At 33.6% G+C, this 13,950-nt stretch overlaps 1 protein-coding gene across 1 annotated transcript in view; it reads right to left on the reverse strand.

Moving 5' to 3' along the window:
- Positions 1-432: 432 nt before the first annotated feature.
- Sema3d (semaphorin 3D) overlaps positions 433-13,950 on the reverse strand; it is a 118,002-nt gene continuing 104,484 nt past the window's right edge. The window contains exons 15-17 of the mRNA XM_026384979.2: positions 13,364-13,428; positions 7,827-7,966; positions 433-840 (exon numbers count right to left, since the gene is read on the reverse strand). Of these exons, the coding sequence (XP_026240764.1) occupies positions 433-840; positions 7,827-7,966; positions 13,364-13,428 (613 nt within the window). The remainder of the gene's footprint in view (positions 841-7,826; positions 7,967-13,363; positions 13,429-13,950) is intronic.

Raw genomic sequence — 13,950 nt, forward strand, 5'->3', positions numbered from 1 at the left:
CATAAGAACATAGCACAACTGCATGGCAAACTCCATGCTTAATGGACATGCAAGGAAATACAGCACCTCAATACAATATCGAATTTGATGCATGCTTAGCTCAATTATTTACAAGACATAATGGATTCAAAAATTCAAAATAAAACATTTGCAAATGTAAAACTCCTATTTTCGGGATACTTCTTGCACTTTGCAGATACAAGCTTAGTTCTTGGAAAACTTGTTCAGATGAATGATTTGCCCTTATATTATTCCATATTCGCCACATATAGTCTTATTGAATATAGATTGCTGTTCTTGTGTCTTATCAAAACTCCATAGAAAGCATTTATGAGTTAGTAGGAAGGATGTACAAAACAGAAGACAGTGTTTTTGCAGGTAAACAATTCTTTTTTAAATTAAGAAAAATTAGAAAACTACGTAGCCACAGCTCTAAGAATCATCCAGTTCTCGATGATGCCTCCTATTTCGTTTCTTCTTCATTTCCTGCATGTGCTTCCACTTTGGGCCTCCCTTGTTCCGCTGCCTCCGCTTCTCCCTGTGCCACATCTGTTCGCAGTACTGGTCGAGGCTGAAGTTCGGGCTGCTAAGGATTTGGATGTAGTCTTTGTATCTCAACCGTGACTCAGCCAATAGATCCTTGACCTGCCCCTCCTCATGCTCTGCCCTCTGGGTATTTTCCATCTGTTCATTCTCAATGACATTCAGAGTCAGTTTCACGATGGTGTGGATGAAAGTGTGCTCTTGCGCTTTGCAGTAATACATCCCAGAGTCCTTCTTTTGCAAACTTCGAATCAGTAGCCCATATTCCGTTTTGATGATCCTTTCATCGGGTTTCAACTACAGAATTGGAAAAATGCAGGTAATAAATTAAAAACAGAGAGGGCTATGAGCAAATGAAAACAGGCTACATAGTTTTACTTGGATGAATCTAAAAATTATATTCCCGGTGTCTCTGTCATCAAGCATAACATCATCAGCCAGAGTTGAAGAGGGTGAAAAAAATGCAAACAAAGTAATAGCCCCCAAACCATATCCTGAATTTTTTATGTTGGTATCTTACACAGACTAACTGAACCTTTGGAACCCAGTGAGTTTTCCTCTCAATACACAGATGTGAATGAAGAAGTTCAAACAGCACTGAAGTAAAACTGACCTTTGCAGAGATTTCAGATAGCAATTTGTGTACTAAGATAAAAAATTGTCATGCCAATTTCAGAGGAAGAATGTGACATTAACAATCATTTTGTACAAAAGAAACTTTAGTGCATGCTTCTACCTATAATGTAGAAGAGAACAAAGACTCCAAAAGAAATTTACTCTGTTTTCTGGATATCACCAAATAAATGACCTGAATAGCATATGAAACCTGTAAGTGGTGACCTGTTAAAAGTCAAGTAGAAAGGCTTGCATGCAGCTTTTGGATGTGGGAGCTGTAAGTGAGCAGGCCCTTAGTCAGAAAGTTAGCAACATTCAAAGCTGAATTTCCCTTTTTACTATGGACCAAATTTTGATACTGTGTAGATATGTGATACTTTAGACTATGTCATTTGTAGAAATATGTGCCCTACCTTGGTATTCACTAACATGGTAATGTGATTTCAAGTGTGAGAAAGCACCATGAACAAAACGAACCTCCCCTGAAATGTGATGCCCTTCATCCTTTGTAGCAGTTTTGCTGAAAGACAATTCAAACACGAAGCTTGCCTGGCCCACAGACTGGTGCGAATAGTGAACTATCTTCAGTAAAAGTAGAGGCATGTTTACCAGCACAAGTTCCCTGTTCAACTTGGCGTATTGTTGAATGGCTAGGCATGAAGTGGAAGAAGAAGAACAACAAAGAAACCTGGACTATTTCCCAGTTTACACATCTGCCCCTGTATTGTAGACTTTTACTTGATGAAAATCAAGGAAGCATAAAGATTGTTAAATTAAATTTATTCACAGTGGGTGGACTATACTTTGCATCTTTATGTGAAAAATATGTAGGGGAAAAAATCCCTCTAATTCTGGAAATATGAGAAAAGGAAAAGAAACATTTCTGGCTACTAGCCCAGTTAACTAACAAGTATATGGCAAACCACCCTCTGTGCCAGTGGAGTGCAGCTGGCGGGGTACCATTTGAGGCCAAAGGCAGGTCACAGCTCAGATCCCTGGTTAATGAGGCTGAATGGTCTCCGGCCTGTCTTTACTCTGCACTGAAACCACACCATCAAGGTTTTGTCTGTTTGTTTCCCTTACTTTGTGCAATTAGTGTGTTGGATATATAGTTTTCCTTTCCTAATGGATTTATTGTGAAGGCCCAGACATTTTTAAATGCTACAGTAATACAAACTACTGAATCCATTTACATTTTCCTACACCATAGGAATCCCTGCCTAAAATAGATGTGAATTTGTATCTGTAAGGCTCTAAAAGGCCAATAACAAAGAGAAATGCAATTGAACACACTACATACACTTGTTCTATTTAAATAATTTCATTGTAAGAATTATTTTAAAAAATTTAAATAAATCTTAAATCTCAAAATACTGGCTCTATACATTGAATTCTAGTCTCCACTGACTCTGCTTCCTATAATGATTCACTTATCTTCCCTATCGGCCTCCCATCTATCAAATTGGTGTGTAGCATATGGTGTATTTAGGGGATTAAAAGCAAAGCTCTTTGAAGGTGAAAGTGTGAAGTATTATTAGCAACATTATAGACTACTGCCATGTTGTTTGAGAGGTAATATTCTGAAGCTTTTATTTCTGTAATTCCCTTAATAGAAAACGGACTAAGGCTACTAACATGACAAAGTGGGTGACTTCAGTTCCAGTTCATTGTTAGATTACCTTTATACAACCTGTATTCTCGCTAATATTTAAACTGCATTTAATGTGGCTTTTGGAGATTGTCACAGCTTTGACTCAGTACTCATTTATTGTTCTCTTTAATCCTCTGACAGGAAGAAATTATGACTTTGACTTCACACATATTGTGCAACACTTCATCATTACTTCTGCTATTCTCTTTTTGTATCCTGTTTATGTTGTTTTATCATAAGATCTAGTTCCCTTTCCTCCTTTCCACTCTAACTTTGTTCCCCACAGGACTCAAAATTTCATAAACACCTGGCTTTTCTTTACTTGGTCATGATCCTTCACATTTTCTTTCGTCCATGGAATGCTTAAGTTGTTCTTTGTTTTTTGATCTGTAGATGGAAAACTTGCCTTAGCAGATTTTGAATTTTATATATTTACCTGCTGCCTATTAGATCATTTAATCAATTTTTGTTTCCTTTCTAAAAATTTCAAAAATATGGCTTCAATGAAAAGGCATTTTAATAAAACATTTTGAAGTGATATCTTTCCCAGGATTTTCACATTTTAGAGGCAAAAACTGTGACCAGAGTTAGGAAATTGATTAACATTTGCCTACTTTACATTCTTGCTCTCTGTAAAGCTTTCATTCTGTGCTGGAATAGGATGCATTATGCAGCCTGCATCTCCACAGTGAAATGTCAGCACAGTCCGTTTAGAAATGCAGCTCCTCTACAGAGATAATGTAATCTTTGGTCACTGATTTAAGCTCATGGAATTCTCTTCACTCTAGAAGTGATATGCAGAAACTGTTCTACCTTACAAATCAAAACCATGCTTGAACTGGGATTGACTACCCATTTGCCTTATGAGAACAAGTATTATATATTTGGCATTATTAAATGTAGATCTTCAGTGAAGGGCAATTCATTTAATGAAAGAAGAGAAACAGGAAAAGGACAAAGGACATTTAGGTACTAAGCAGCAGACAAAGGTCAGGGCCTTTTTCTCTGATAATAGTGCCTAATGGTAATTCCTTTACAGATAATTCACCTGTCAGTTCTTTCATACTTAAACCATTGCACATGTCTTAGAGGAGACTAGGGCCTCAAGAATACGTCCTTTCTCTAAAATGCAGAAAATATTACTAGAGACATGTTAGGATTAAATAAGGTAGAAGGATCCTGGTGTGAAAAAACAAATTTTTGTTTATTAAAATGTTGCAAAAAAATTTTACCTCTATTTAAAATAAAGCAATGAAAGTTTTCCAATTTCATATGGGAAAAGGAAAAGGAACTGGAATGGAATAATATGCATACATATTTTAGATCTCAGAGTATACTTATACTAAATGAATAATTAATTATAATTTAATATAATAAAATATGAAGTATAGATGTAGAAATAAAATCATAAATAACTAGGAAAAATATATATATATATATGCACTTCTCATTGTGACAAGGGTCTCAAAGAGTAATGACTGAGAAATTATACAGCTACTAAATTATTAGATTTGCCTATAACAGATAAAAAATTTTATAGAAAAGTCAGGAATTGTTAGGAACATAAAACATCAAGATTATATCAAAATAAGTTATTTATAATATGTACATCATTGTTATTAATATCTATAATATATAAAGGACTTGATGAAAGCATTTGAAATTATCTATCAATAAAAACTAGCAAATGATAGGCAAAGCAATTCATCAAATGCCACTCAAACCAACAGCTAAGAAACAATGGTGTGTTCATATACACTAATAGATAGTACATAATATGTTTCTTTATATCAAACTGGTAAAAATTTTCTTAAATTGGAACACAATTTTGCTTCAGTTCAGAGTATGCACTAATATGGTGATTTCAATGGGAAATTAGCAAAATGTGGTTGTTTACCAAAAAACATAAAGATAACCAATGTCTTCAACTGATTTCTTTTCCTCCTAGGAATGTGCCCTAAGAAAATAGAAAAGTACAAGAAAAAAATTGGACAGAGGGAAGCTCATTTTTTTTTCTTAGAGAAAACATGAAGTATTTTTAAAAAGTTTGGTTACTTATGACCATGGGTCAGAGTGATAATGGAAATGCTTCCAGCACAATGATGAGCACTGTAGTGAAACAGACACTAAAATATTACTCTACTTATCTACACTTAGTGGCATCCTAGTTCTTCATGTGTTATGCAATTTTAAAGCCATTTACATTGCTTTTATGATAAAAAGAACAAAAATAAAATAAATACCTGGGAACAGAGAAATGAAAATATTTGAAGACGTTTGAAAAATGGGAAAATCCACAGAGAAAATGCAGTATGGTAAATGGCATGAAGTATTGCCTCCTTTATTCATTAACATCCCCAAAGTTCAACAGAAGCTTGGGGACTGCCTATTAACTTGCTTAGTTATAGCATAAACATCATCAATTTCAAGAACAGCTTTATAAGAAAGTCAGCAGATAACTGACTCATGACCTCCCCAACAGCACCCAACTGTGACACAACTCAGTAAGGAAATGTTCTCCTCCTGGCAGAGAATAACCTGGTGACAGCCTCTGTACCACAGGAGATCATGGTCTGTCCCTCAGGCTTTTTTGAGTGGAGGAAAGATTCCAAACTGTGACCTTATGGGTAAGGAACAGAAGGTATCCTGCTGGGAAAAGTGCTTCATGCAGTCTGAATGTTGCCCTTTTCCTAGCTCAGGAAGCAGAATTGCATATCCTGGACTATGTGAAACTGGCCATTTACAAAGACAGACAAAAACAGTCCAAACATTACAGCTAAGATACTTTTAAGTAAGATTCAATAAATACTCTATTTCTGCTCCATTGAAATTCATGGAGCATGGTACCATCATGACTATATGGTATACTGTTAAAAGGTGTTAAAAGGTACATTAAAGTAATGCATAGCATTTTCAGGAAAATGAAAGATGTGAATGCAAACAAGCACAGACAAATGTAGTTATCTGCATTTGGAAGATACACAACAGATTACATTTGCTATGGAGGAAAAAAAAATCACTGTTTGAAGAGTTATTTTTAACCAAAAGAAAATCATCAAATTTATGAGCTATAAAATTAAAATTACTGGCTTATTAAACTTAATATTAAAATATTTCAATGTAACTATAAGCAATCTGCATCTTAAAAATACAGATAACATTCTTCCAATATTTCTTGGATAAAAAGTAAAAACCTTCTATTTTGAAATTAAATAATTAAATTCTATATCAGATAATGTTCCAATATATAGGTAAAAATGAGAATTTTTAAGATACATGTTTAGTGTAAATATGGTTTTGCATAATCTTATAATTTATGAATGTCAGTAATGATGAACAATTGAGTTTTATTGGATAACTGTGACATAATAAAGAATGGAGTTATTCCCTTGGTATGGTATTAAGTACATAGAATCAACATTTTGATAGAAAAATTATCCTTGTAGATCTTAGGTAAAGATATTTGTTTTCATGTAACAGAAGAATTATATCATTAAATCAATTTCTTATTACAAAATTTGACCTTGCTACTCCAAAGTTTTTAAATCTCAGCAGTATTGACATTTGATGTCAGATAATTCTCTCTTGCGGGTAATTGTGCATTGAAGTTCTGTGTATTACCTGAAGTTCTGTGTATTATCTCTGACCTCTACAGACTAGATACCAGAAGCACCCACTTACCACCCACCCACTTAGTTTCAATGACCAAAAATGTCCCAGGAACCTGCCAAACATCAGTCTTCTCAGAGCAAAATTGCCTGAGATTGAGATCTACTGTCCTCTACTAATGTTTGATTACTTACATTTACTATTCTTAGTGATAGTAAATTTAACAAAGAGGTTGAGAAAGTGGCAGCCTGCTCAGAAATCCTAGGCAGTCAAACCAATAGGAGGGTCATAATTTTCTAAGCATGTGATCAGTATTATTTCTTATCCCACATATTGTTATTGATAGATAGTATATGTGATATTATTGTATACTTATAAGAACTCTGCTTTGAAATTCTACTTTGTCATATGTGTTATCTTGTTTGCTTTTCACAGTAATTTTTAAAGTTATTTTGTTCCATTAGGAAAATTCTGGCCTCAGAGGCTCAATTATATCAACACATCAGGTTCATGTTGCAAATCAAGACATCTATCCAGAATCCTGCACTCAATCTATTATTCATTACAGCAGCCTCAGTTTAATATTGAGAGTTCTAGAATTCTGGTCTGAGCATCACTGCTTTCTTTCTGCCACTGTAGTAATAATCAACAATGACAAACAATTCTGCCAATTAACCATTGTTATATGTCAATCAAATAACATCAGTTCATGATTTCCTAAGTTACCCAAATAATAATATTAAGTTCCATAATACACAAAACCTATCCATGTTACAAAATCCCCATGAAATATTTCAATCACATTTATATATTAGGAAAATTAGCAGAAAGAATGGCAAAAAATAGAGTAGCCATATTACATTTCCCTCTGTTGATTTAATTTTAATACATGAAAGTGAGAAGGTATATGTCCAAATACTTATCCAATAAATTTTATCATATGATAAAAATAGATATTTGTATTTTCATACAAATTTGACATAAAATTCATTTTGTAATCTAAATTGAATACAATGTGATTTAAAATTTAATATGCTACTACAGAGAGAAAGAAGATTGTCTTATTCGTGGAGTTGTCAAAATCTTTATGAAATAATAATTTTTAAAATTAATATAAATTTATTTTAAAAATTCACTCTACTTTTAAATATATTTGACTAGTGTATTTGTATTAAATTTGACTAGTGTATTTGTATTAAATTGTCCAATTTAATAATGCATTAAATTGCCTGATTCTCAAAGCTATTGTCACCCTTTGGTGTTAGCACAAACTGTCTTTTTCCCTTTTATCAAATAGTGATTAGAGATCATATGGCACTAAAAGTTGAATATATCTCATAGCCAAAACTCAATTTAAACTTTATACTATTTCCCTGAAGGTTAGCATTCTCTGATGATGATAACTCACCTCCTCTCGTTGTTCATCTCCTGTCCGCTGGATATACCACTTAATAGATGCTTGTTGGGATTTAGGTATACATTCCAGAAAGGTTGAATTAAATTCAATGCCAAAAATCACTTTTTCATCAGCAGTTTCATGACTAATGCCTAGGAAACAAACATGGAATAAAAGATTAACCTTGACCTGATTGTAAAAGCAATGGGAAAATAGAATGATTCAGAACAGATGCCATCAGGAAAGAATCATGCACATTATTAAACAGAAAGGAAATTCATCCTATAATATTATTACCTTCAAGTCAAATATTATCCAATAGATTGATTTTTTAAAACTCTACATTTGTATTGTAATTTTTACTATTTCATCACTATATTAACAATTTGCAGTTTTGGTTGGTTTTTGAAAAACAATTCACAAGATTTAATTCTAAATATACGTTTTCTCTAAATATAATCTTTAGCACATTTTAATGTTCTAACATTTTTATATAAAATATAACTAATTATGCAGTTACTTCTGCTATTTACTGTACTTTTAAGAGAAATTCTAATTGAATGGGTCCACAGAGATGACCAGATAACATTTGGAAATTTTGATGTCAGAAAAATTAGTACAGTGATATTTGATGAAATTCTGTGATTAGAATACTGCACATAATCCAAGACTCACAATCTGGGCCTTATTTGCATTTTCTACCATATTTTTTTTCAGAGATTCTTTAGCCTGATATGCATTTGCTATGAGATAGTTAATGGGATGCTAAGAAGCAGCATCTCAGACAACTTATTTTTGTAAATCAACTGCACCATCTGAAATACATTTCATCCAGAATAGCCAAAGTCTGTGTCCCTTGTGAAATTGAAGATCTGTAGCTTAAATCAAATAAAAAATGATAGCTGCTCAGCTTGGCCCAAACAGACATTTTTTTCATCACACATTTAAATATCTCCATTCTCCAAATGGTCCTACTTTAGCAAGTTAGACATTAACCAAGGACTATGGTTTGAGGGACCAATGGTAATCCTAAAGAAAAGCACACAAAATTCTCAGCAATGGCATGCATGCACATCCATCCCATGACTTGTTTTTAAGAAACTTCTTTTGAATATATTTGTATTTTACCTACAATGATTAAGTCAAGTACATTAACAACTTTTGAATTAACCTTATCTAACCTTCACAATGCTTGGATTCTATTTAAAATTTCTAACTCATCAACTGTCTCCAGCATTTCAGAAGATTATATCTGCAATTTTCACAGTTAATAAAATCCTAATGCACAGAAGATCACAAGTGCCATTGATGGGAGAGAAAGACATGAACCACTTCATAATAATAGATCCTGAGAAAGAGAATTTGTCAACAAAGCAGAGGGTACTGCATGTTGACTGTCAGGTTATGAGGCAAGCAATCAGAAGAAACTCAGACTGACTCAAGCAAAGAACTGGTCAATTCAGTAAAGGAAAAATTAGTAAAATATACTGAAAAACTGAAATAGTAAACAAATAGTCTGAAATCTTTTTTTTTTTTCAAATCAGAAAAAAAAACATACCTATAACATAGTCACCAAAACATTTGTTTGATTAAAAATAAATTTATTGTTGTTCCTATAATGCTTGTCTCATTTTTCATTTTCAAAGTTCCAATTTTTAAGTTTCAAATAGTATATGTATATTTAAATGCATATATATGTGTGTGTGTAATTATATATATAAATATGAAAATCCTATTATGATCTAACCTGTAAACATGTAAAAGTCTTATAGAATAGTATTTTAAAATGTACTATCTTCTTTATTAAGTGTAATATAATTTGGAATGGGGCATTTCAATTTCCACATTAATGTCAAAAATTGTTTTTCACAGTAAGTGGCTGGAATATTTCTTTATATTAAATATATGGCATTGAGGTACAAGATTCGGTCTGGTTTCCATTGTCAAACATAGCTAATCTACATGTATTGATTTTATATCATTAGTAATCACACTATATCATAACATTTAGCAATTAGTTAATTTAAAAAAAGAAAAGAAAGAAGGAACAAAGAATACATCTTTTTGTCAATAATTCGAGAGATGATTACCTAGTAAGTACTACAAGCATTTATGGTGGTTTAGACTCAAATCATCTCTTTTCTTCTTTTCTACAAGTTAGTGTCTAAATTTGCCCTTTTCTCTACATTAAGACTGTAACTGCTTTAGTTGTAGGTATTCTCAAAGAAATTATTTAACTCCCAAAATTGACTCTCAGCCTCTAGCTCCTCCTAGTCTAATCAATTATCCATAAGGAGATAATTAATTTAATTAAAAATCTTTTCTGAGAAATATGAAATAGCTCATCACTTGGAAAGTAAACATAAATTTCATGGAATAACATGAGACTGCCACAAATGTAACCCAACCTATATGAGGTCTTTCTGTTTTTGTTTTGTTATGTTTCTAGTTCTGGAATTGAATCCACTTGTGCTTTACCATTGAGCTACATGCCCAGACCCTTTTAAAATTTTATTTTATTTTTAATTTTGAGACAGAGTTTCAGTAAAATGCCAAGACTGGCCTTGAACTTATGATCCTCCTGCCTTAGGCTCTAGTATCCTGGGATCACAGGCAGGTACCACCATTCCAGGCTTTATCTGGTTTTAATTACTATTACTTTGTAAAATTTAGTTTTGTCTTTAAAGCATACTTCAAATGCTACCCATCTGAGTAGGCTTTCCTTTACCCATCCATTATGCAAACAGTCTTAGGTGTCCAACATACTAGGATTATTTTAGGTGCCTGGGTAAATATGGCAGGCGAAATCTCTGACCTTAAGAAACATATATTCTAGTGACACAGACAAAATAACCAAGTAAATGAAGAAAGTATACAGTATGTGGTATTATCTGCTACAAGAAAAAAAGGAAAAGAAAGAAAAGAAAAAGAAAAAGTAGATTAGGCAATTGTAAGTAGAAAGAAGAAAAGTATTTCTGATGGCAAGATCAGGAAAGGTCTCTGAGGGATTAACATTGAGGCATAAAATTGCATGATATGAAAGTGGAGCTATGTGAACTTCTGAGGGGAAACACAGGGGACAACAAATACAAACAGCTCTGAGGCAGGAAACAGATTGGTGCTCTTGAAAAAGAGAAAGCCAGTGAGGGGACTATGCAACAGTATATGAGAGAGGGTCAAGAAGGTGTTGGGACCAGGTGAAACAGTTTCTCACATGCCATGGTAAAGACTGTGGATTTGTACTACTTGTTCTAAGAAGCTAATGAAACATTGTTAGTAAGGTAATGATGTGATCTGACTGAAGTTTTGAAAAGACTACTCTGGTTACAGAGTAAGATGTAGACTGAAGCAGAGCAAGCATGGAAGCGGGAGACCAGAAAACAGGCTACAGAAGAGGAATCGAGATATCAGTGAAGATGAGGAAAAGGACTTATTGAAAAGTCGATGGTAGGATATGAAAGAAAGAAAAGAATAAAGATGTGACTCTGAGCTGCTTTTTGACCTAAGCAGCTGGATGAATGGAAGTGCTATTTATTAATATAGGAAAGTGCAGAAATACAGCTTTGGAGAAGATAGCAAGAATTCTTAGACATATGTTGGAGATGTTAACTACGCATTCAGAAGGATCTATTAAGTAGGCATGCAAGCATTCCAGACTGCCATCAGGGACAAGCTTAAACTGGACTATGATTTTAGGAGTCAAATAGCTTCTGATAGTACTAAAGTGATGATATTAGGGGAAAGAACAGATGGAGATTGAAAAAGTGGTTTGGGTCACTGGAAAACTTGTTGCGAATGAAAAGAAAGGTTGAGAGTACACAGAAGGTGCAGTCTGCAAGGTAACAGATAAACCAGAAGGATGTAGTACCATAAAAGCTTAAGTGTGCAAGTATACCTCCTCTCTGAAAAGAGAAAGGCTTGATAGTGTTTTCTGATTTTTCTAGTGTAAATACCCCCACTGTAGCTGACTGCAGCTACCAGTGGTTTAAAACCAGCTCACAAAATAACAAAGTAATAAGCAACAGGTTTCATAAGGCTACAGCATACCACTACAAGGAAGTTAAGGGGAGAAGGTGTTTCAAGGAAGAGGGAGTTAGATGTTAAATAAATATGAGAATTAAAAATTTGCCATTGAATTTGGCAAGAAGGAAACTGCTGGTGACTTTAACAAGAATGGATTGAGCAAAGTGACAATAATAAATGCAAAAAACTGGGCACTATGGGTTATAGCAAGAATGCAATATGGCAAGGTAGAGACAATAACTCTGAGCCTTAGGGGAAAACTGTGTGCTTTATGTTGTTTTATTTATAACATTTATCATCAAATAACACAGCATTTTTACCTGTTTTTATTTTTATTGTCTGTTTATATTTATTGTTTGCTTTCTTCCCTAATGCACCTAAATATAAATTCTATGAATACATAGATTGCTTCCTTCTTACTCATTTGTATGTCCTCCACACCTACCACAGTTCCTGATGTGCATATGGAAGACACACAGTAGTGATTACTAAACACAACACTGGACATGACAGTGAGTCTCTTACATTGTTAGAATGAGAAGGCAAACACACTGTGCTACTCCTGAACTTATTTTTCAGAATTCTGAGTTAAAAATGACTGCCTTGCTTTTAAAACAAGAAAACATTGCTGGGTTCCCAGTTATAAAATATGAAAACTGGGTTATTTTCATCACTGGTGGGATGATTAGTAACAATGTGATAAAGGAAATTGTTTTTTTTTTTTCCCACTAGTTGCATGTGTGCATTTGCGGGTGTGCATGCTTCTGTGTTCTACCTGAAGGTAGAGTAAAACTATGGGATATCTACTTTTAGAGGTCCCTCTGTTTTTAGACTCACTCACCAGACTTCCTCTCTACTCCCCATCCTGCTTCTTTCCCACTCATTCTTTCAAGATCTTCCATTCTATGATTTTTGTGTTTCTGAACCATTCAGCCTCTGGTGATACCTTTTTTTTTTTTTTTTTTTTTTTTTTTTTGCTAAATTCCCATTGAGCCTTGATCATCTTATTTCCCCAAGGAATCCTAAGCCCTTTAAGGCATTCCTTGTCTCCTAGTATATTCAGAACAATCATGAATATATTTATTAATAGCTGAGTACAAATAAAGTATAGGCTACCTAAAACATCTTTCTAATATGTGCCTATACTTTGGCACACTTTCCTGAGAGGTTTCTTTTGAGTTTACTCTATATGTCCAAATGTTTTGGGCTATATCCTGCTTTATCTCTAAAAAGCAGTTTTCAAACTTTACAAGGACGGATAAGAGAGTAAGAAAAGAAACAAAAGCTAAAGTATAGGAATTTTAAAAGACATATGAAACAAATCATGATATAACAAAAGATTATTCACTTAGGCTTGTAGACAGGGGTTGATTTATAAAATCTCCTGTTGCTTTTCCAGAATATAAGCACTACACAAAATGAGATCTTAATATAATAGTTGTTTGGAGTCATGTAATTAAAAAGATATACAAAGCCTGGACTTATCATTTTAATTGGGAGCAAAAGCATATTAAACCAATACTTACTTTCTTCTATGTCCCAGCACTGGGTGATTGGGTCCCCATACTTTACATCCTGACGTCTAGCTCGCCTATGAAAAGAGGATTGGAGTGATGAGAACTCCAAGCATTATAATCAGAATATAGAAAGGCTACACTTAACACTAATAGCAGCAGATGCATAACTATCCTTATTTTACTGCTCAATTTAAAATGCAGTTCAATACTCCAGTGAACCTAACATTGATTTAGATACTACTAGTATAGTAAATGCCTAATAGAATAGATAGTGTTTTGCATTAGGATGGTCTGAATTTTATTTAACTACTATTCTTTTTCTATGACTTGAAAAATGATTGGACAGAATGGGTTGAACATACATAGAATCCATGTTTATAATATGTGGTAACTATTCTCACTCTCTTTTCTGTCAGTTCTGGGAAAAGTAATATATAAGAGTTTTAATTGGTATGTAGAAGTGTATACACTAATACAAAGCACTTTATCATGGATAGATTCACTATATAGAAAGATGGTGTCTGAAATAGGTACATGTTTGATGTGGCATGGATTGTTATGTTTTATTTCTATGTAGGAACATGTAGCTCACATGT

The sequence above is a fragment of the Urocitellus parryii genome, chromosome 3 (genome assembly GCF_045843805.1).
Source record: "Urocitellus parryii isolate mUroPar1 chromosome 3, mUroPar1.hap1, whole genome shotgun sequence".
NCBI classification, from domain to species: Eukaryota; Metazoa; Chordata; class Mammalia; order Rodentia; family Sciuridae; genus Urocitellus; species Urocitellus parryii.